This window comes from Cygnus atratus, chromosome 2 (genome assembly GCF_013377495.2).
Source record: "Cygnus atratus isolate AKBS03 ecotype Queensland, Australia chromosome 2, CAtr_DNAZoo_HiC_assembly, whole genome shotgun sequence".
In the NCBI taxonomy this organism is placed as follows: Eukaryota; Metazoa; Chordata; class Aves; order Anseriformes; family Anatidae; genus Cygnus; species Cygnus atratus.
The window spans coordinates 112,504,350-112,527,153 of NC_066363.1; the positions used below are offsets into that span (position 1 = coordinate 112,504,350).

Sequence of the window (22,804 nt, forward strand, 5' to 3'; positions counted from 1 at the left end):
GGGTGGTCCTCTGTGGAACCAGGAGTTGGACCTGATGATCCTTGTGGGTCCCTTCTGACTTAGGTGATTCTATCGTTCTATGCTACGCTATCTAATGCCTCTCCGAAGGAGGATGGCAGCACGGGCTTGGGCTAATAAAAGGCCTTTGCTTCATTTTGTTTAAGTTCAGTCGTTTTAAAGTCCTTCAAGTACAGTGTTTCTTGAAAGTAAAGCGAATCATCTTTTCCCCTTGCTTTTCTTTTCCACCGGAGTCTTTTCTTGAAGCTTGGAATTTAATCGGCTCCCAGAGTCGATTTTTAGTTGTTTCCCCCCAACACTGGTTGCAATGTGTTCCTGAATATAATTATGCTGTAAATAATAAATATGCTGCAATATAATAAATACGCTGTATGTCTGTTGCATATATAAATGTGCAATAAACTTAAAACAAACAATTTATATAAATATATATAGCAAGAGTAGCGTGTACAGTAAGCGAATGATGGTGCCTAGTGTTGCAGGATCACTGCTGCATTTCTCTAAGCAAAAGCCTACATAGTGTGATCAAAGCTGACTTGTAAGTAGTGTTGTTTTTGTAACCGAATGATTTGTCTGATCCTCAGAAAAGAAAAAAAATGACTACTCATAACATGTATATCAAAGTCTTGCGTTCCACAATTTCTGTTGAAAAATCCCAAGCATATATAGTGGAGTCTTAAGTGGAATGATGTCCATTTAGGGATCTTGCACTGAAATACTTTTTTTAATAGCCTAGCTAATGGTGTTCTCAATGTGAAGCTGCTAATGTGATTAAAGAAAGAATGAGTCTACCTATCTGAAGTAAAATGGTAGCGCAAATAAAATTAGCAAACTTACCAAAAAAAAAAAAAAAAAACAAACCACAACGATAACTTCCTCCCCAACAAACAGCAGTACTTTATTGTGGATTCTTATTTTAGTAGTAATAGATAGCAAGGAGAGAAGATGTGCAATGTAGGTGCTACCAGCTCAGGTCGTCTTATGAGCTGAATTTTTCTTCAAGCAGGATCTCTGACAGATGAAAAGCAAGCAAAGACATAGCGCATTGCAGGCTTAGTAAGTGAAGTATCTGTACTGACTGCACGAGGAATTCCAATTAATTTTTTTAATGACTAGGGGGGAGGAAGGGAGGAGAACTGGATAATTTGCTACCGTGATGTGGCTATACGTTCTTTTCTAAAAACACGTGCATGCACATGCATGCAGAGAGCTCCGGTCCAAACAGAGTTTGTAAGTTCTGAGAGCAGGGAGAGCACTGGCCAAGGAGCTGTTGTAGTTGCGTGTCAGATCATCCAAGGACTAATGTCAAACCCAGAGGTTTGTGCTGAGGGACAAACTCAGCCTGACAAAATAGAAAAGCTTCCTTTTCCACAGAGGGAGTGCTCCCCTCCACTTGCGCTCCCAGCTGGGCAGCTGAAGGATCTGAATGCAGTGTGGCCACGTTAGCAAGAGGGCAGCCCAAGCTAGTAACTCTGTCAGCAGGCTTGTCTGGGGTTGAGCTGCAGAGCAGCTGGCATCTGTAGTTATTGAATAGAGTGAAATAGTATGTACCTCAAAATGCAGACATAAGCCTTTATTTTTTGCTCTTGACTAAGGATTTATTTCTCTCCTTCCTCCTTTGTTCTAGAGGCTATTTCCTATCCCCAAACCTTTAAAAGGAAGGGAAGCCTTGTCTTGCTACTTGAGGTTCATTAAAATACTGTTGAGATTTGCTGGCTAATTGATTAGGCTTTAAATAAATAAGTAAATAATCCCACCCAAAGTCTACCTAACCCAGGCAGAGAGGTTCTCTGCATCTCAAAGAGGATCTCTTTATGTTGAGGGGTTTTAGAGGTGAGTGAAAATAAGTGTATGCGATGCATCTCTAACTTGCTTCAGATACATTTGAATATTCAAATATGTTCTGGGGCAGGTGAGGGTGTCAGTGAATTGACAGCATCCTGTTCAGTTGGATATGTGTTTTCAAAACGGTAATATTGAGTTTGGGGTTCAGGTAAAACAGCTTGAAGAAGCTGAGTGTGTCTCGCTTTTGTACAGTTGTGAATTGACATTGTAAATTAAGAATATGACTGCTTCACAGAGCTCGGCGATTTCAACTTTTAATACTAATGCAGCTACGTAAACCAGTTCTGATGAAATATTTTCTATTAATCAGAAATGGTTTCTGAGTTAAAGAACCAGCAATGAGACTCCGGTTGAGTGTGTGTTGATACCACAATGCAATCTCCATAAAAAGTGTTATTTATGCAGTGTTTCCTGTAGGTCTGTTAACATTTCAAGGCTCTAAGAGCAGCTTATTATTGGAATCTACCAAGAGTGTCCAGAAAGACAGGAAAAAAATGCTGTCAAATATGTTGTTGCAGTAAGCATTACTGAACTGTCTGAAGCTGTGATAAAGAGAACAAACCCTTTAGGATACTGTGCATTGTAATTAATGTAGGTGTTTTCTTTTTAAACTAGATGCAACAGTTGGAGTTAGCACAAATGCAACAAAGAGAAGCCAACCTCACGGCTTTGGCAGCCATTGGACCGAGAAAGAAAAGGCCGTTGGATTCATCAAACGCTGGATCTGGGCTGGAGGTACTGAGATGTCTTGCAATGACTTGCATGGTGGTGTTGTATCTTTATATAAAATTATTTTCATCCTTCCCTATGGGAAGAAACGACGATAATTTTGACAGAATGGTTACCTGCTGTAAGCAAAGTGGTCCATGGGTTAGATACTTGAAAAGATGATTTCTGGTAAATTTAATGGGTACATTTGTGTGTTACATGAAGAACTGTGGATAAGAGCACTGTGTGTAAAGGACTAAATCAAATGGTGGGTCAAAACTTCTGTCTGCAACGGAGGGCAACACTGCTCTGGTGGTCTTCCACAGCAGCTAGTTGTAATGGACCAGCAGTTGAACTCATGATGGCAGTTTTGGATGGCTTTTTGAAACAGCTCTTTGACATTTGGTTGTGTGTGTGCTTTCTTCGACATACAGTGTGTAGGAACTCTTCAAATATGCTGTGAGTTCACCTTGGCTGGACCACCAAAAAAGCACCAGAAATAAATATGTACTGCTAGACCATTCGGTTCCTGCAGTGTGTCAGATCTCCTTTTCTGGCTCATCCAGCACTTCAAAAATGCCTTGAAGGTGCTTTTAACAGATTTTGGTCTGAACATATCTCTTAGTGTTGTGCTGGAGATTAACTGTTTCCAGGACCTGGATAGCTTACGAGGCTGCAGAAGTTCTTTACAAGGGGTCTGACAGCCTGCTTATGTTGGAGATCATTATCTTGGCTGGAGATGGGAGAAATGCCTTGCCAGCTGCGATGCAAGTCTTGTTGCCAGTTTTGCCATTCTTTCTCAGGAAGCCTCAACACCATGTGAGTGAATGGCTGCTTGGCGTGTGACCCAGGCACAACGAGCAGAAGCCTTGGGGAAGTAGCTTATGTGGTGCAAATGGTGGTGAAGTTTCCCTGTCTGATAAAACTCAAGGCTTCCTTCCCCCCTCCCTGTGTCCTAGGAAGCTTATATATATGAATGAAAGTACTCTAGCATTTTTGCATGGTGGAGTCCATAAAGACCTTTAATAAAGCTCAGCTAATGCGCGTAACATAACGGGGACAGTAATGGCACCTGTCCTTTATGCTTCCCCTCAGCCTGGGTTGTGACAAGAAACCTCTCTGAGGAGAGAAGGTAGACTTGTTTCTTCGATTTTTGTTCTGACATGGATACAGACACAACTCCTTGAATGCTCACTGTTTACAGCAAGTGAAGTGAAGGAATCAGTATCTAAACAAGCTACAGAAAGCAGCATGCCAGGCTTTTCGGTAGCTGCTCTTCACTTTGATGTTTTTAATGCATTTTCACATGAAGCTGAAAGTATAGGGTTTTTTGTAATACCTCTGGAAAAACTAAAAAAAAAAAAAAAAAAAGTTCAGCATGAGAACAGTTTTCCTCATCCTTTTCTCTTCTTCCCATAAGCATCTATCGAGTAACTATTCCTGCTCTTCGTAGTGGTTTTCTGTAATTATGCAGGATTTGTTTCTGAATATTTAACAAGGCAGCCTGTTAGGTGTTTTTCAGTTATTTCTCATAATCTGCAATGTCTACTTTGGCACAAGTCTGTAAAGCTTTTAACAAAGTGAAATGTGTAAATGTTGATATTGTAAGGTAGCAATCCACTATTTGCATGTTAAAAGAGCATGTTTTTAGACCATGTGTCTAAAACTGACCATGAACCTTGATAGCGTTTCATTGTCGTAAATTTACCTGCTGTGTTATAAGACGCTTCTCTCATGGGTTGCCTTACTAGACTGAGTTGTAAGGGCAGTAGGTGAAAGTAATTCTGCTAGTGAAGCTACTTTTGAAACTACTTCTGTTTCTTGCATGCAATTTTGCGTTCTGGTGCCTAGTGCTTAGGCTTCGTGCTACGAGAAAGCAATTCACTGGTTCTCTGTGGACCTCTTTTTTTTTTTTTTTTGAAATTATGCAGGATAGCAAACTTGTGAAGGCTGTTTAGACTTAAGCATTTAAGTGTCCCAATATATCTCAACAGGATTTATAAAAGGCTTAAGACTTCTCATGTAGGATAAAAAATGGTTTAGACAAACACTATATTTCAAGAAGCAGAACATTTGTAATACGTTCATGATAACGTGGCAAAACATTCTGAGCAGTAAACAACATTCCAATCTTCAGAGATGAAAGGAGGTCTTTGAAACTGAAAGCAAGTACAATATGGCCTTAGGCTGATACACATTTGGGCATCTTCAAAATCATCTTTTTGGGCAACCTGTCTGAGAATAATTTAAACAGGCAGGATGTACTTTTTCATTTCAAATTGCAAATACAGACAGCTTTACTCACAAGTAATCTTAAATGTCAGAACTTCCTGACTGTGCAATGTCAAAGAGTAAATCTGTGCATAATACTCCTGTGACCATTTTTTAAAGCCTAATATCTTGGCAGACAGGTGTGATGGAAGGAATTATTCCTGAATATGAAGGATTCTTTGATATTATTGAATGATATCACTAATGTTAACCGTATTAGTTGTTTTTTTTTTTTTAATTTAAGACTTCAGCTTGTCTTAGCTAATGTTCTTTGTACAGTGTTTGTGTCTCTTAAGTCTGTGTTAGAGCAAAGTTGTGTGTTCAGCTTTTTATCGTTGCCTACTGTAATAATTGAAGGAAAGGAGTTGTTTCAAGCTATTATTGATGTAAACTGGAAGCCCTAAGGTATTTGGGGAGACAGGGAAGAAGTAATCAGTTACACTATGTATTGAAAAAGTGAAATGCTTAAAGTAAATGTATTACGTATATGCTTTTGTCCAGTACCAAAAGGTAATGGGTACTGGAAGAGTGCAGCTCAACAGAGCGGGTCAGAATGGATCTGATACCTTCTCTTGCAGTAACAGTAAGCGTGAAGGGTGGAAAAACAGCATTTGGTTAGCATACACTTTCCTTTCTCCACAAACAATTGTTTGGAATGGTTCTCCCCACCTTGGGTATCTCTTCCCTCCGCACTCAACCACTTGGGTTTGCACCTCTGCTGGAAAGTCTTTTTCCTGACATACTTGAATATTCAATTCCTACACAGTCACCCCACTTTCTTCTCTTAAATTATGGTTTCTTTACTTAATCTGTAACAGGTCTTTTTAAAAGACTATTTTAATCTGGGAACTAAAATGTGGTATAGCAGAAACATGTGCTTTACAACTAAAACCCTGCTTACCAGCTGCCACATCGTTTTGTAGAGTGGCAGATGACAAATGAAGAAAGAGGCTCCTGCCCAGAGGACTTCGTCAACTATTTTGGGCCTAAAAGCATTATAAAAAGGGTAAAATGTGTCCTGCCATTGTTATTGCCTGTGTATTGCTACACTTGAAACAGCAGTAGAGGCAAATCCATGACAATCATGGAATGGAAAAAATAAGGCTTGCTCTAAGCCTAGAAAGCAAGCAAGCAAACAAACGACATCGTATAATGGGAATTCCCATGCCTTTCTTATTTGAAACACTAGTTGGGGTAGTTTTTCATGTTGTCTTTATTTTGCCTGTTGACTATTGCAACTTAACATTTGAATGGCATTGTTCAGAAAGAATAATTTCAGAAAACCCTGGTAAGAAAATCCATCTATTGTGAAAATGTGCTAATTGGTGCTACTTGTATTCCAGAGGTGGTAATATCTTCATCTCTCTCATTCTGGTCCCTCTGGACACTTTTGGATACAAATGAGTCAAGAGTCTTTTAGATTTGATTCATTTGTGTTTTTGGGTTTGTGTATTTGTTACCCACCTCGTTATCTCCCCCATTTTGGGTGCATGTGGGGAATACTGATGAATGAAAGGGTGGGAAGACTTCAAACATAACTCATCTTGAAGAAAAGGGAGAATACTTCTTGTAAAAACAATCAGAAAAAGAAAATTTGAAGCCACAGATTTGTTTTTCTGATTCTGTGTTCTGTTTCATCATTCTTTATTGGTTGGTACAATGCCCCATAACGCTTCCAATATTGAGAAATATTTGAGGATTATTTTTGATTTAAGTTTCTCTGCTTTTCTGATGACAAAGCCATTTTCAGAATGTCTTTGTCTAGTTCTCACTACAACTGGAGTCTTAGAAGTTTGAAAACCCATGCAAATGATTTACAGCTTTTTTTTCCTGTGAAGAAACAGGCTGCAGTTCTGAGTATAAACTTTCTTTTTCAACTGAAGGTATTCTGTTTCCCATCTTGTCTTCCTTCTTGAACAGAGAGAAGTGTTTTTGTGTTATCACTCAGTAGGGACAAACAAGGTCTACCTCCATTTTCAAAAGTTAGGAGACTGAATGTTACTCTTGTGGTCAGCACCTAAAGGTTGTGGTTGGACCAGTCTTCTTCATTATATGGGAAAACTTACTTGGATGCCTGCATGTCAGTCTGACTTTTTGGGGCACTGCTTTTTCTCATGTTTCCTTGCGCAACGATAACGCACTAAACAATCGGAAGTGATGAAGTCTATCATACTCCAAAGTGCCCTTGATGTTGTATCCTTCACTTACCTTCTCCCAGGTTGCTCACGTTGACAGACTCACAGGTAAATCTTTTGCCTCTTCTTACTTTTCCTTTGCCATTGGATCATGCAAAGTTTTCTTCCAGATATTGTGGGCGGTTGTTCAGTCTGCAGCCCAGACTGGCTACTCTCTCAATAAGTATAGGTCTTGCCATAACGTAGGCTGTCATCAGTATAATTTTACAAATAATCTGTTAGCCTTCCTCTGGGGACTCTCAGAGGTCTCTCTGGGGTAAACATGGCTGTGCCGAGTGGCACGGTGGAAGGGATGGGAAGCCACCACTTTCTGAGCATTCAAATCCTGGTCAACAAGCATAAAATAAGGTGAGCTTGCAGGGCGATGCACATCTTCCAATACAGCGGTCCACAAGTAAGTTTGTGTTTTCTTTGTGGAAAGTTTGGCAAGAAGAAATGGGAGAAATATCTTGTCTTCTATGCTGGTCATTTGCTCTACTTACAATATCCGTTGTGTGTGGAGAAAGCAAGCTGGTTGCCTTCTCTTTTAGGGCTAGCTCTGTGCCATGTCTGATCATGTTAGTAGAACTTAAATTTAGCCTGCTTGTTTTACAGATTAGGATGCCAGTATGCGTGCAGATCAAACGCATTCTGTATATGGTGCAGGCTTAAACTTTTGGAAATGATCTTAAGGCTGACCCAGGAAGAACTAAGCCATCGAGCAACAAGTCCTTTTTTGCAAAATGAAGGAAAACCCTGCACCTTACAAATGATTGGGGAAGAGAGGCATTTTGTTCTCCCACTGTGTGACAATCAAGTCAGGAGGGATGTGTGGTAGTCAAGGGAAGGGACATACATGGCTTTACACTTCTGGAAGTGGTAGCCTTAGAAGTTACTGCCACCCTTCTGACCATAAGCTCCTCTAATGAGGATACGTTAGCATAATTCATCTACTTTGGCATTGGTGTAAAGGAAGTGAGTCAGAATGAATTAATTGAACTTAAACTTGGCTCTGCAGTGGATGAGGATGGTTTTGCTGCCCTGTGTGTATCCATGGGGTACAGAGCGGCTTCTGACTGGTGCTTGGCATTGGCATATGATAGTCTGCTAAGGTATTTTCTTAAAAGCTACAGAAAATGAATTTAAAATCAATTGCTTTAAATTGGACCTAGGCTACTTGAATGTAAATACGTCTTCAGAACCAGGCTACAAAATCTGTTTCTACTCTTGAGGGATTTTCTTCTCTCTTTCTCTCTCGATGTGTGTCTCTCTCTCTCTGTGTCTGCCTCCCTCCCTCTACTATCTCCTCCCCTAGCTCATTTTGAGACTTCAGTCTAAAGTGATACAGGAGAGTTTTTCTTTTTTTCTACTTTGCATATGCATAACGTATGCAGACTCTTGATTTCACTTCCTAGTTCTTATTCAAGCTGTTGGACAACTGAAGAGTCTACAAGGGTGGTCGTACCTTTGGGGAAGAAGGGAGCTAAAAGCATACTCTAATTATAAAATATGGCTTCAGCATCTTACTTATGTGCTGCAAGACTGAAGTGTGCACACCCCTGTCAGCTGGAGAGTTTCAATTTCAGCTCTGAATTTCCTGGCTGCTGTCAGTCTAGGCCATACACTTGACGTGAATTCTTTCCTCTCTTAAATAGGCAAAAATATTCTCGACTGCCATTTATAAGCTTTAGAAGTACAGTTCATCGGCCCATGTCGTGCTTCCTCTGTGCTAGATATGAACTTAATTCTTCTTATGTGTGAAAGATATCTGCAATTTAAATGACTAATTGCGTTGTAGCTTTAGGCTGAACATATTGGTAACGCACAAACGTTGATGACATGTGAAGGGTCAAGAGATTTATAATTTAGTTGACAATACGTTGCTTAAAATGATGTGGCAAAGAGCCAGAAAATTTCAGCTTAATAATTGTCTATTAACTAACATGACATATTTGTATAGTAGTCATTACCTCCAGGTACAGATTAAGCATCTGATGTAGCCATATGCGGTGACGTGCGTACATGAATCTTGGGCAGAACAGTGAATAAACTGACGTTGCTCTCGCAGTAATTTGTTTCAGTATGTAAAGCGTGCTGTTGCCTGCGTTTGAAAGGACGTGCAGGAATGTTGCACTGAAATCTGAGGAAAAACGTGTAGTCGAATGGCATTCTCTGCTGTATGGATCTGACAGCTTAGGGAGGCTTCTCTGTAGACTACAGATAACGTCATAAATATACATGTTTGTTTTCAGCTGCATGAGAAGCAGTCTGGAAATAGAGATCTAAGCCTTTTTGACATCAGCTTGATCTATCTTAATGGTCTATAAGATTTTAAAAAATGCAACAACTTTTTAAAAATAACTCATGTTTTTATAAACACTGATTAATGTAGCATTTTAGTATCATGGATGTGGGAGTATTTCTCTCTGACTGAGGCTTGATAGAATGGGCACTGGCTTGTCACTAAAGCATTAACTTCTTTCACTTTTTCTCTGGCCTCAGTTATGCACTTACTTTTATAAACAAAATTTCCACAATTCTGACAGGCTTTCCTTCTTCCTCGCTGCTGGTTGAGACCCAAGAGAGTGTTTGAGCACCTCACAACGCATTGATGGCTTTTTACCTTTCTTCCCCTTCTGCGAGACAGGAAAGTGCTCTGTGTCCTAGAGCTGGGAGACTGATGTATGGGATACACCAGCTAGCACAGACCTCAATGTGACCACAGGTGACAGAGCTGGGGATTGAACCGGAGTTTGAGTAGCTGCTCTGGCTGGCTGACTGTTTGTACCACCTTCCAACAACGTACCTACTGCAAACAGCTGTAATTTCTCAGCATTTTGAAACATCACTGAAAATTGTCTCCTGACTGTTTCCTTCTTTTGGAGGTATTTTTATAATGCATGGCAGGGCTGCAGCGACAGTTTGCTCTCTTGGGATCTTAGTTTAGAGACTTAAAAGTATTTGTCTCACCAGAAATTAAGATGAGAGCTCTTGACTTGACTTTTAACACCTGCCTGAAGTTTGCTTCCTTGAAGTGCCCCTCTCTAATTCTGCTGTAGGAGTCTGAAATTCTGCATGCAGTTTGTGTGAAGCCACAAAACTTGAGAAGGAAACGTGTACTCTGCGAGGAACGGGTCACTGAGCCTGGGCAGGTGGGTGGGAAGGCAGGTTTCTACTGACCTCTGTGAGCACTGTTCCAGGTCCTATCTAATAGCTCTGAGCAACCTCGATATTCCTGCCAGTACTTAAGATGCAGGTTTCTGGATTGTGTGCTTCAAACACTTTGGAGACGAGGAATTAAGGCTATGATGGTAGCTCAGGTAGAAGACGGCTCTTGTCCTGCAAGTCTTGCTACCTTTCATGACAGCTGTGGCTCTGTATCAAGTTCACTCTTGCCTTTCCAGAGAGATTCAGTATTTAATTCTTCATCCAGCCACTGGAGAGAGCTCTAAAGATCTTAAAGACGTGTTTTGGGAGCAACCTCCTGACACTAGCTGCAAAACTGGTGTGGGACTACTGCAGGAGCTCCATGGTGTTTTCTGGTGCCAGAATTGGTGAGAGTAACTCATCTCTGCTAGGAATACACAAAAGGCTGTGAGGATCATGAAAGCGTATTGCTCTGACAAAGTTGCTGATCTGACTGGACTCTGAGGATAAGCAAAACACAGGACTGCAGCGATTTTTTTTTTTTTTGAAGCAGTTTGCTGCCCCACTGGAGGAATGTAATAGATCTGGGAGCAAGGCATGGGCTGGTGTTCTAGTGCAGGTACTAAGGTGTGAAAAACAGCATGGGGGAGCTTCTGTGCAAGAGGGAGTACATGAAATGCAAAGGAGAGGACTGCCAGCGCTCCAGATAAGTCCTCTCTTTTAAGGACTGAGAACACCCCAGGGCAGTTGACCTGCTGCCCAGCCAGAAATTGCTGAAGAGGCGGCTTCTGAGCATGCAGCAGCAGAGAACCCTCCCCTGAAGCATCCCTTGAGTCAGCTGAAGAGCTCAGAGCTGGACACTTCTTCAGGGTCCTGGACCCTGAAGCACGTGTGATAGTTCATTTTGGTGTGCAGATGGCACCATAACTTCAAATGTCTTTATATTTGGTTCCTTAAATGTTTTATTACAAGCAGACAGGTATATCACCCTCTGCCATTTGTTCCAGTGATCAGAACAAAACTGTGAAAGACCAGTACTTCGATGCAGCTTTGTGTTCAGAGACATGTGCAGGAGGCTTTGTGCAGCCTATCATAAGGTGTTGGGTGAGTTTCCTGACCAGGCAAAGCCCGTTTGCAGTCCAAGTCTGGACTGGAATTTGCTATGCTGTCAGACTTCTTTGATTTTTTTAAACCATCCAGCACCTCAAGAGAAGGACCCTTTCTTTCAGCTTGGATGTGACGGCCATTGCTTTATATGTGCTCAGTAAGTAGTTGAAGAGCCCTTGAAATGCTGTACTCGGCTCTGATAAGCCCACTTGCTGTATGAAATATAAAAATATGAGCTGCGTCTCAGCAAACAGAAGTCCAACATAAGCTTTGGCCTTGGAAGTGATTTTACAGCACAACATGGCTCTGTGTCTCTGCCCTGGCATCATGGGTAAGAATTTAAGAATAAATAAATCTGTAACTCTGTCTCAAACATGGGTGGCTTGGAGCTTCTGCTCTGCTGTGACATCTTGCAGCTCTGATAGCTTCCTGGGCAGGCTCAGGGATTCGTGATGTCTGCCCCCTTTTTGTAAGGGAGGTAAGTGGATCGAGGTGGCTTTGTTTTGCATATTTTTAAAGGGAAGACTTCTAGTCTAATGACTATTTAGAGAGAAAATACTTTCACCTCCATAAAGTTCTTTGAATTATAAAGGACATTGCTGTTGGGTTACTGAAAACCCTTGGGGTTTGTTTCATTTATAACATTGCCTCAGGCCTTCTGCTGCATCCTGTTGGATTGACCTCCTTTTCAACCCGTGCTGGCAGCTGCATTGCAGAGCTATCTTTTCCCTGGATCCTTCGGGGCTGTCATATGACAAACTTGAACTGTGACCCTTTTGTGTCTTACCAGGACAGCAGTGCCCTGTGTGCTGTGTGGCCAGCAGTCTTCCCCACACGCGCATTTGTTCCAAGCCATTTAACAAACTGAAAGCCTCAAATGATGGCATTTCATAGTGTTTAATAGTATCGACTGTAAAGCAAATGAAATGGTGCTGAATACCCTGCATGCTGCTAGTAAGAAATACAGCTTCCATTTCTGCAATATGCCCTGGGTTTTCCGTGGTTAGTATGTGCTCTCTGGTGAATCTTTGTTTTTTTAATAAATTTCAATGCTTTCCCCCCTAACAACAGTAGCATTCAGTGCTATAGGTAGACCACCACTAGTATTTGTTTTTAATATATATTTTTTTAACCAGATTTCTTTGAGCTAAGTGGGCAAAGTCATTTTGCTGAAGTCTTGCAGAGAGTGTTAGGGTAAGAATTGATATAGTTAACGCAGCATCCGAGCAGCACCATCTCCAAGTGGTGTTGATGCTGGCAGGCATCGCCTTGCTGAAGTTACAGAGACTGAGCACTTGTATTTGTACAAATTGCATTCATTACCAAGAACCCTCCAGTAGTGATAAGAGACTGGCTGTGTAGCGTAGATTGGCTCCAAGATAAGTAGCCAGTCTATTGTGCAGCTCATGGTAATCTTCCTCGTCCCCACCCCTAATAATAAATCTTGGGGCATTTTGGAATGCATGGGGGTTGCTCATTCCAGTAGCCTGAATGTATAACTACCAAACATCATCTCCACACCGATTGTGCTTTCATAACCAAGTGAAGCAGCTGACTGAGATGGATAGGCTTAGACACAGCGGTCTGAACACACGGACCCGTTGACTGTGTGCATTTGTTGCTTTCTTAAAGGACATTTCACAGGTGATGGCTGGGATAAGTGTGTCTCCTGGCCATGTTTCAAGGCTAGTGCCTGTTCTCAGCAATGGTTTTCCTCAAGAAGAGGTGCAAACGTCTGGAGTCTGCGTGCTTGCAATTGGGAGGAGGAGCCTTGCACAACCTGGGGCTCTGCGCAGGAGCTGCGATGGTACAACTTTCACAGTGAGCTTGTCCTTCTTCAGTGCAGGTGTTCATGGTATGACTTCAGTGAAACAGCAGTTATTTACCTTAAAATAGTACAGTTCAAAAAAAAAAAAAAAAAGGCAAAGGATTTTTTTTAATAAGTCATTTCATTGCTTTGACTAAAGTAAACCATTAACTGGCAGGTATTTGCTTTGTCTTTTGAAGTATCTAGTGTACAAGGACATCTGGATGGCTGGTTTCTGACATGTAAAGCTGAACAGGTTACTTTTATGCAAGTAGGCAGTACAACCCGACCAGTTTGATTTAAAAACTTGTATTGACATGAAATTTTATTTTTTTCTCTCTTCCCTCCCTTTCTACTTTTAGGGTTTGAATGGCAATGGAATTGCTCCTGGATCGTCAAATTTTAGCCTTACAAAACAGCTGCTTCGTCCAAGAATAACCCGTGTCTGTCTCAGGGACTTGATATTCTGCATGGAACAAGAGAGGGAGATGAAGCATTCTCTAACCTTGTACCGTGCTCTTCTGAAGTGATTTAAATTTTACATTTCAACTTGCTGTCTACTGCCAAAGAAAACACTGAAGCTTTGTTGCACTGTCTTGAAATTCCAATTTCTGGAAAATGATCCGTTGTAAGGATAACTCTTGTTTACAGATAAACATTTTTATTAAATACCTAACTTAGCACCTGTAGGGTTTTTAATAATACTTGGTTTAAACCAGTCTGTAAACCAGTGAAAACACTGAGCTGCACACACAAGCACCTGACTACCTGCTTGCATTTAACTGTCTTGCAGGCTCCGAGGGCTTGGTATGTGTACCTCGTTTATGTATGTCACTTGCTTCAGTATTCCAGAGTCTCCAACATATGTTCTGTCTGTAGTGCCTTCTTATCCAACCTTATCTAGGGAAACAAGTAACACTTTAAAGGCACCGCGTAGCATGACAACTGTGTTTATTCATGAACCAGCAGTCAGTCAACATGCTAATGCATTGCCTGTCTGACTCAGCATCTCCGTCAGTTTTCTGGGTTTAGAATTACTACTGAATGCTACTTTGTGGAGAGCAGAGTAGCAAGCAAAAGGAACAAGGGACACTTTGTCTTCCCTACATCACCTCAACTGCCCTCCTCTTTTCGCTGACAAAGTGACTGAGGGAAGGTGAACAAATTGGTCATTCTTGTGGTTAAAGTACATCAAATGGTGTAGGCAGGGCATACTTGGATGTTTGGGAAAATGTGCAGTTACTAAACTTGAATACAGGGAGTGAAAGAGCCTAAAAAGGAAGAGAAAACACATTAGACTGATCTCTTATGTTTTTCGTTTGTAGATATCAAAAAATAGCAATGAACTTAAGTATAGATTTAGAAAGAAATAAACCAAAACAACCTGTGCTGACTGCAAAAAAAAAAAAAAGTGAAAACTTTAGATACAGTAAATATTCTGAAACTTTACAGCTGGAGAGTCTTAAGGAGAAGAGTAATATTTGGAAAGCACAGGATTCACTGCTTTATTGAGAATATTGGTTTAGTTGTCATCTTAATGTTTATAATACCCTAATATGGTATAACGGGAACTTTTCAAGTAGAAAGTAGTTAGTTCAGCCAGTTGCCTGGTTTTTGTTCAGTGAGGAGGAGGACTCCAAATTATTAAGACTGCTAGAATAAATTCAAAAATCTGCTGGTAAAAATTGTCTTGTGGTAGAAGGGAAAGCCTCCTGGTCACCCTTCTCCCAGCCTCCAAATATTTTGCCTCCCATGGCACAGTGCTGCATAGCATGGCTGTTTCCCAGGAGCAGTGGGAAAGGCACTGACTGTGTTGAATGGCTTCCTGCTAAAACTTTTTTTTTTCTTTTAAGGAACAAGCTTCCTATGGTTGTTTGGCATGCAACTTTAAAACTTTAAAGTGATAGATAACTCAAATGCCCTCTACCATCAGAACCACTGCAGATAGTTACCAAATTCAGTAAGTTTTGAGTCAGTTACGTTTTTTGTGTTGAAACAGTAGTGAATAATAAATCTAGCAAATAAATGCTGTAAATTATTTATATATGTATATATGGCATATATATATATATATATAAAAGAAAAGCAGTACTTTGACTAAGCTATAGTTTGCAAGATATTGATAGCATCAGGCAAAATTGTTTTTGTATAATTAAATGCTTAGCTTTACTTTTTATGTAAAGTGCAGCATTTTCCATTTTTGTGTACTGTATCTTATTGATCAGATGTTTAAAATTATTTTAAATACTGCATTAAAGCAATTATTTTATTAAAAATAAGCAATAGTTACCTTTGTCTGTTTCCTAGCATGAGATACACGGCGTCTGAAGCTGTCATCGCTGTGACTAATGTCATGGTTCGGAGAGCAAGCCCCAGCTATCTGCCCATCACAGTGATTGGCACGGTTGCCCAACTCAAAGTGTTAATGATAAACATCTGTCTTCCAAGGTTTTTAGCAGAACTAGGTGACGGAGAAAGGAATCGTTTCAAGGTGAAGGGCGGAGAGGGGGACAGGGAGTAAAAGCAACCCCTCATTTGTCTGATTTCGCCCTGTCAGTTGGTACAGAGGCTGTTTTTTTCACAGCTGAGCAGAGGCAAACATTTTGCACGTGTCTGGGGAAGCAGAAACACAGGAAGCTTCTCAGACCTCAACAATGTGCAGTGGAAGCATTGTCCTAAATTGTTCTTGAAGCAACTCGCAGGTAATTAAGCGCAGGCTGGAAAACAAAGATCATCTGTATATGGGCCTGCCTCTTCTTTAAACCAACAAGGCACTTAAAATGAGAGATATCAGAGAAAATAATTGATTCATAGATATATGTAACAAAGTGTGACAGGTAATTCAACTGTTTTTAGGGCTTGCCTGCATGCAGTGCAGATCACCTGTTTTCATTACTGCTGTCACAGCAAGTTTGCTCTGTTTGGTAGTTCCTTTCTCCCTTCCCACCTCTAAAGAAACCTCAAAACTTCAGGCTGTGAGGAAGAGCAGGCATTTTCAAAAAGCTTTTCAGCCGGTCTTTAGGCCTAATTTCAGACAGGAGCAGACAAAGCCTTTTGCAGGTTCAAAATTACTTGTCTCCTTCCCAAGCATTCAGCCTGTGCTTTATTCAAGTTCAGCTTTGCATCTGAGAAGAACCAAGCATCTTTCGAAGTGGCACTTAGGAGACACTTGAGCTTTGGCCAGCCACACCAGGAGTGAAAGGAGGAATGACTACGTCCCTCCTCTTTTCACAAATGCTAAAAAGCTCAGTCAAGCCCTGCCATCGTGCTCCCATGCTTCTTACTTGTTGGGAAGCTTGTGTTCAAGCTCTGGCACTTAGCAGCAGAGCCATCTATGCCACGGATGCTGCAAGGGGTCTAAAGCTTACTGCAGGCACTTCTTGCTGTCCAGATGGTCTGTTAGTCTAGTGCCTATTTCCGATGCACCGAGCAGTCCAGGGAACTATCTGTGGCACTCAAGTATTTTGCCTTCAGAGAAAACAGTATATCTGGTGGTGTGTAGGGGAAAGCTGTTGTTGCTGGCTCTTGACTGATACCATTTTAGCAACATAGCATTGTGCTGGATTTCGTGTGTTACATGGGAACAAAAGGGACCTTGTACTTTCTTCTCTTACTGTTGCTTTTTTCCCTTTACTGCCATTTTTGAGTCTTAATGCTGAATCCACTTGCCAGCCCTTTGCACTGTCTTTGACTCCAGCTCTTCCCGGCCCCCCCGGGAAGGAGTAGCTGACGTACACGAACACACCCTGCAGCCTTGTTCTAGGTTTAATGAGGAAGGTAGCAGGGGCCCGTGAGACCTGGCTAGATGATTCCTCAAAGCCATGGCACTCTCTTGGACGCTTTGACACGAGTAGCTTAAGGCTACTGTTTGCATTGAGTTGTTCTAGGCCTGCTCTCTTGTAGGCACCTGCGCCCTGCCATGTGAGTGCACTTTGCTTGGGAAAAAACGCTGTCAGCTCTTCTCCAGGTCTGTCTGTTTGCTGTGTTCTTTGCTTTCCTCTTCATTTGTGATCGCCGGGATTAAGAAGGAAAGACAAAAGCAAATGAGGCTGTCCTAAAGGGGCAGGCAGCCCAAGCGATTGGACTCGCTCTCGGCAACTTTCCAAATGAGGGCTGCTGGGTTTCTGAGGCCAAGTGCTGCACACGCTTGATCGCGTAGTGATCCTACACGTGATGCCTACGTGTCTTCTGAGGCTGGTACCCACAGACCCATGGCTGGAGCCTGCAGCTCTGGAGATAACTGAAAATCTGCAGTGTAGGTTTTACTCTGGTGGGCACAAAATTTAGTATAAAGACTGAAGAACATATCGCACCTGACCTCTCCATTTTGCCACTTCTGGCACCGGGCTTATTGCTGCAGGTGAGTGGTTTGTCCTGCCTACACCTGGTAGGAATGCAGCAGGTCTGCAAGTCACAATGCCAGTGTTTCACTTGGTGCAGGCCCTTTGCAACATAGGCAAGTGCCCCACCCCCCCCCCCCTTTTTTTTTTTTTGTGCTTATTTTGAAGGTGTAAGGAAGAAACCCAGACTTTTCCTTCCAAGATACCTCAGTCATTGTTCCTACTGCCTTTTCTTTTTTGTTCTACTATAGGCAGGAGCTGATCACTCGTGTGCTATCTATAGCTAGCTATTCTTGCATGTTAGCTGCTAACTTTGCCACCCTGTCCACTCTCAAGATCCTCAGCTTCCCAGCTCCCAGGTTGCTCCCAGGAAACCTGCTTTTGAAAGGGTTTTTGGAGAGAGGAAGGAAGGAAAGAAAAGGCCAATCTCTACTCTGTACTTTAAAGTCACTGGTTGTTCAGAAGTGGAAGGAGGTGGTGGTGCAGATTAGCTCACATCAGCCCTGAGTCCACTCCTTTCTTTGCAGTGAGCACGTCCATAGAGTCATAGGATGGTTTGAGTTGGAAGGGACCTTAAAGATCGCTTCATTCCAGCCCCCTGCCATGGACAGGGACACCTCCCACCAGACCAGGTTGGTCAAGGCCCCATCCAGCCTGGCCCTGAATGCCTCCAGGGATGGGGCATCCACAGCTTTTCTGGGCAGCCTGTGCCAGTGCCTCACCACCCTCTGAGTGAAGAATTTCTTCCTTATATCAGATCTAAATCTAACCTCTCTCAGTATAAAACTATTATCCCATATCCTATGCCCTTGTAAAAATCCCTCCTCATCTTTCCTATAGGCCCCCTTTAAGTACAGGAAAGCTGCTATATAAGGTCTCCCTGGAGCCTTCTTTTCATTCTTGTATGCTTCATGGTGGCCAAGACTTCTACCGTTAGTCCCTGCATTAGTCAAGGGTTTTCTACGGGTCCTTGCAGCAGTAGGTCCTTCTCCCCTTTCAAAGGCTGTTTTTCCCTGGCAGGTATCTTTCTTCAGAGCCACCTAAAGTTCACGCCTACGAACCTACCATTGCTGCTCATCCTTTCTCTTCCCAGCACCATGGGGGTGTTCTCTGCGGGTAGTGCCAATGCTAAAAAGTCACCCTCGCCTCAACAGCTTGGCGTGGGCACTCCTGCTCTGCAGGCTTTCCTTTGAAGAATTGCGGTTATCAGTAAACAATTCTCTCTAGCAGGTCACAGAGAATAGCACTCCAAAATTTATCTGGAATGAAAAATTATCTGACAGATCTTCTGTATCTGGTTTTGAGAGCTAATTCATAATTATGTGTAGTTCCCCAAGCTCGTTGAAATACTTGCACTTACACTTTGAAGTGTTCAGCGTGACCGGGTTTATTATTTACAGTTATTTGAAGGTGTTTCTTATTTATGTCCTTAGAAGTTGGAAGGAGGAGTACTTTTTTTCAAGTAATTATGTGCAAATATACATGTATTGTGTGTACAAGGATGGGTAAGTAACTTTTTAAAAGAAATACCCTACTTCTTGTAGGGACTGAGTTGTAACAGCTACTACCAGGTCTGAAGCTCCAGCATCAAGGAGCAGGAGAGAAAGGAGATGAATTCTTGAAGAAGCTGCAAGAGGTAATACTTAAAAATCCTCTGATACCTTGGTGCAAAATTAGGCCGGGAATAAAGACTCCCTTGAAGAGCTGATCAGCTGGAGTCCTCAAGGAGGAAGGTAGGAAAAGAAGAATGACAAAAAAAAAAAGGGCCTTTCCAGAAGAAGAAGAAGGATGCATCAAAGTAGGTGGGTATGTGTATGCAGGCTGTGTATTTAGTGAAGCAAACTTATTGCATAATTGCTACTTGGGAAGAAGTCCTTAAATTGTTACTTCCTGTCCAATGCGGCTTTCACTCTCAACTTGGTGTTTCTTAAAAAATTGGTGAAATCCTGTGTAATCCTCTTATTGCTGCTGTTAGGAGCAGCAACAAAGACGATCACCAGCTTCAGCCCAGTGCTGCGCTCCAGCCACACAGCTGGAACAGTGCCAGATGTGGGGAATGTGCTCTGTTCACAGGGCACAGTGGCCTGACGGATGCTGAAAGAGAGGCTGGAACTTGCAGATGTGTAGATACGGCACGATCTATTCAACGTCTTGAAAGTGAAGCAGTTTTCCTCTACCGACGTGAAAAGAAAACACGGACGGAGGCTTACAGCCCATGTAAGCATCTGCCTAAGCGTCGAGCTGACACAGTAATCAGGGCTGTGCTACCTCTTGTCAGGGCTGGGGCTGTAATTGTCTGCACTCTGCCTTTCACCAGCCGGTTCATTATCCCTTTGCAACACGGCTGGAAGGTGGTGCAAACTCAGTCGGGCCTCATCTCACAGAGCTCTCAGAGTCTTTGCTTCTCATCTGAAAGTTTTAGCCGCCTTTATTACAGAGGAAAAAATTTGAAAGTGACCCAAACTTCAGGCACGGAGGGCAAATATTAAAAGCGAGGTGGTTTTTGCCTTTGAAATTCCTTGCTTCTTAGAGTCTGCTGGTGAGTGATGCCCTGGAGCTGGGAAGGATGGCTCCAGAAAGAGATCCCCTTGAGTGTTTAATCAGCCCTTCACAGTAGTCTGCTGTGGATGCTGAAACAGAAATCAGTGTTTCTAGTTTTTTTTCCCATGCTGTAAAGAAGAACCTGTGGGAAGGTTCTGACTATGTCCTTACACAAAACCAGGATATCCAGTAATTAGTGAGATACCTCCAGGGCAAGCTCAAATTTTGCAACACTTCCCAAGGCAGGGAGAATGCCCAGGGCTAGGGCAGTCTTGGGAAGAGAGTGAGTCAAGAAGCTTTTTTTTTTTTTTAAATGTCTCTATAGTCTTGATCAAGTCAAAACTTAAGAAAAGTTTGCAGGGATCCAACTCTTCCAGACCTCGCTACATCTGGGTGAGGCTTCTTCACCTCCTGGGGTAGATGACTGCCTTTTGGGGCTTTTTCTCTGTAACAGACTGAAGTTTTGGGAATTAAAAGTTGAGTTTCTGATGATAGCCCAGCATAGCACAGCCAGCCTGGGGCCACAGGACTGCCCTGCCCCTTGGCTCCTGGATGTTGAAGAGGTCTCCTGGATGAGCCAAGTTCCCTTGTGGGCATTAAGCAACCCGTAAGGGGTTTGAGCCCTGGGGGATTTGGAGATGTGGCACAAATGCTCCGTGGCTCTTTGAGCTAAGAGCCCTAGATGTGGCTGACTGAGGTTGGGGTGTAGTGACCTGAATGATGCTCACATGGCCATGCAATTGCTGGAACGGATGTTCCCACCCTCGTCTTGCACAGCTTTACAGGCACTTCTTGCACTTCTGCTCTTCCCAAAACCTTGTCTTCCCCTCCAACCTCCACAGCTGCTCTGGTTCTCCTCCCCATCCCTGAAATTATTTGTTTCCCTTGGATGATGACCATCCTATCCCAGCTTTCTTTAGGCTCGGCACTTGGGTTTCCTTCCACTGGAGGACATCTGCACAAACAACTCTTCAGCTGCCAGTTGCCTGGGTTGCAGGACCACAGATCTCTGCGGCAGACCTGTTGTCCTCTGTGCAGACAGAAACAGTGAGCTCTTGGATACTTTCCACATGTGTTGAAATGGTAAATCAGATTCAACAGAGCTAAACCAGGGTTCAGTTACTTCCTCTTCCCATGATCTGTGTTCATTATTAGGCAGTGTCGTTCCTGTCACAGTTTCCCTCTCGAGGGCTTACAAATCTGGGATGTGACATCTGGAGGGCCTTGAGGCTGCAATGTTCTGCGCTATCACCCCAGTGTCCCCCACCCTCCAGCCCTCCCGAGGTGTCAGGGACACGGACTCCCTTTCCCCCCGAGGAGGACAACACGGGTGGAGCAGTTTTCCTTTCCTAGACCCCTCTATGGATCAAAAGCAAGAAGGAGGAGGAAGGCTGTCTCACGCAGCTGTAGCTATTTTAAGCTGTCGAGCTGTTTTCTCTCGGATGTCTCCTTCAAGTTGTGCTTTGCTGTACTGCCAACAAAAACTTGCTATTGTTAGGCTTCTGCAGCATTGCAACGAATGCCACAAGAAGGAAGCACTTCTCAGCAGCCCGGCACCTACATCCCTGCGTCGGGGATTTCCCTGCGGGTAGTTTTGGTAGTTCCTCCTCCCAGTGTGCCACGTTTTGGGGATCTCCTTGGCACATGGCTTGTGGTAGCAGTCCCTGGCCCTGCAGCAAGGCTACCTCTCACAGCACCTCCTGGACGCATGTGGCCGGCTCCCTTGGCTCTCCGAGTGCTCTTCTGTCCCCAGGCAGGCAGGGATGCTTCTCGCAAGGAATTGAAAACAGCCTCCGCTCCCCTGGGCGTGGGGCTCTCCCTCGTACCCTGCCAGCAGCCGGCTGTCCATGGGAAGCTGAGCAGCGTGCTGTAGCGGCTCTGGGTAATTAATGCTGTTTCTCTGCACTGAGTGCTACCTAGCACTTATGCCCTGATTGATATCTGCGCTGATAAAGATACGCCCTGCAACAACTGGATGAAAAAAGATTTGAGAAGAATCATATTATGGAACGGTTTGGGCTGGAAGGGGCCCTAAAGACCTTACAGTTCCACCTCCCCTGACAACTCCCACCAGACCAGGCTGCTCAAGGCCCCATCCAGCCTGGCCTTGAACACCTCCAGGGATGGGGCATCCACAGCTTCTCTGGGCAGCCTGTGCCAGTGCCTCACCACCCTCACAGTGAAGAATTTCTTCCTAACATCAAATCGAAATCTCCCCTCTTTTAGTTTAAGACCATTCCCCCTTGTCCTATCCCTATACTCCCTGACAGAGAGTCCCTCCCCAACTTTCCTGTAGGCCCCTTTATGTACTGGAAGGCCACTATAAGGTTTCCCTGGAGCCTTCCCTTCTCCAGGCTGAACAACCCCAGCTCTCTCAGCCTTAAAAAAAATCAGGATTTTTTGCTACCTGACTGAACATGAGTCCCAAACTCACATTCACCCTTCCAAAACACAGCCATCCTCCATTTGGTGACCCCCATAGAGGCCCCTAGAGCTCTCCCCTGAGCCGACCTGTGTATGTTGTGCCCCAGGCCTATGCCCAGAGGTGGGGAAGGGGCTCGGTACCCCCCACACTGCTCATGGGGACACCAGGGCCAGGCTGGGGCCCGGGGCAGCACCCTCCTGCCCCACACCTGCCTCTGCCCCAAGGCCAAGCAGGGGGAGAGGAGCTGCTGCCACCCGCCCTGCTTAGTGTATGCTGTGAAGTTGTGGGGAATTTGTGTATGTGTGTGTGTGTATGTTGTTTAGTGAGCGGCTCGCTGTGAATTTAATGGTTGAGTTTTGCTATCAGTTACTACTCCCCAACCCCCCCGAGCAGTTTATTTCATGTATACAGGAGTGAAAAA

At 43.3% G+C, this 22,804-nt stretch overlaps 1 protein-coding gene across 1 annotated transcript in view; it reads left to right on the forward strand.

Moving 5' to 3' along the window:
* TAF4B (TATA-box binding protein associated factor 4b) overlaps positions 1-15,145 on the forward strand; it is a 70,541-nt gene extending 55,396 nt beyond the window's left edge. Inside the window, 2 exon segments of the mRNA XM_035564008.2 lie at positions 2,479-2,598; positions 13,440-15,145. Of these exon segments, the coding sequence (XP_035419901.1) occupies positions 2,479-2,598; positions 13,440-13,607 (288 nt within the window). The 3' untranslated portion in view covers positions 13,608-15,145.
* Positions 15,146-22,804: the final 7,659 nt, after the last annotated feature.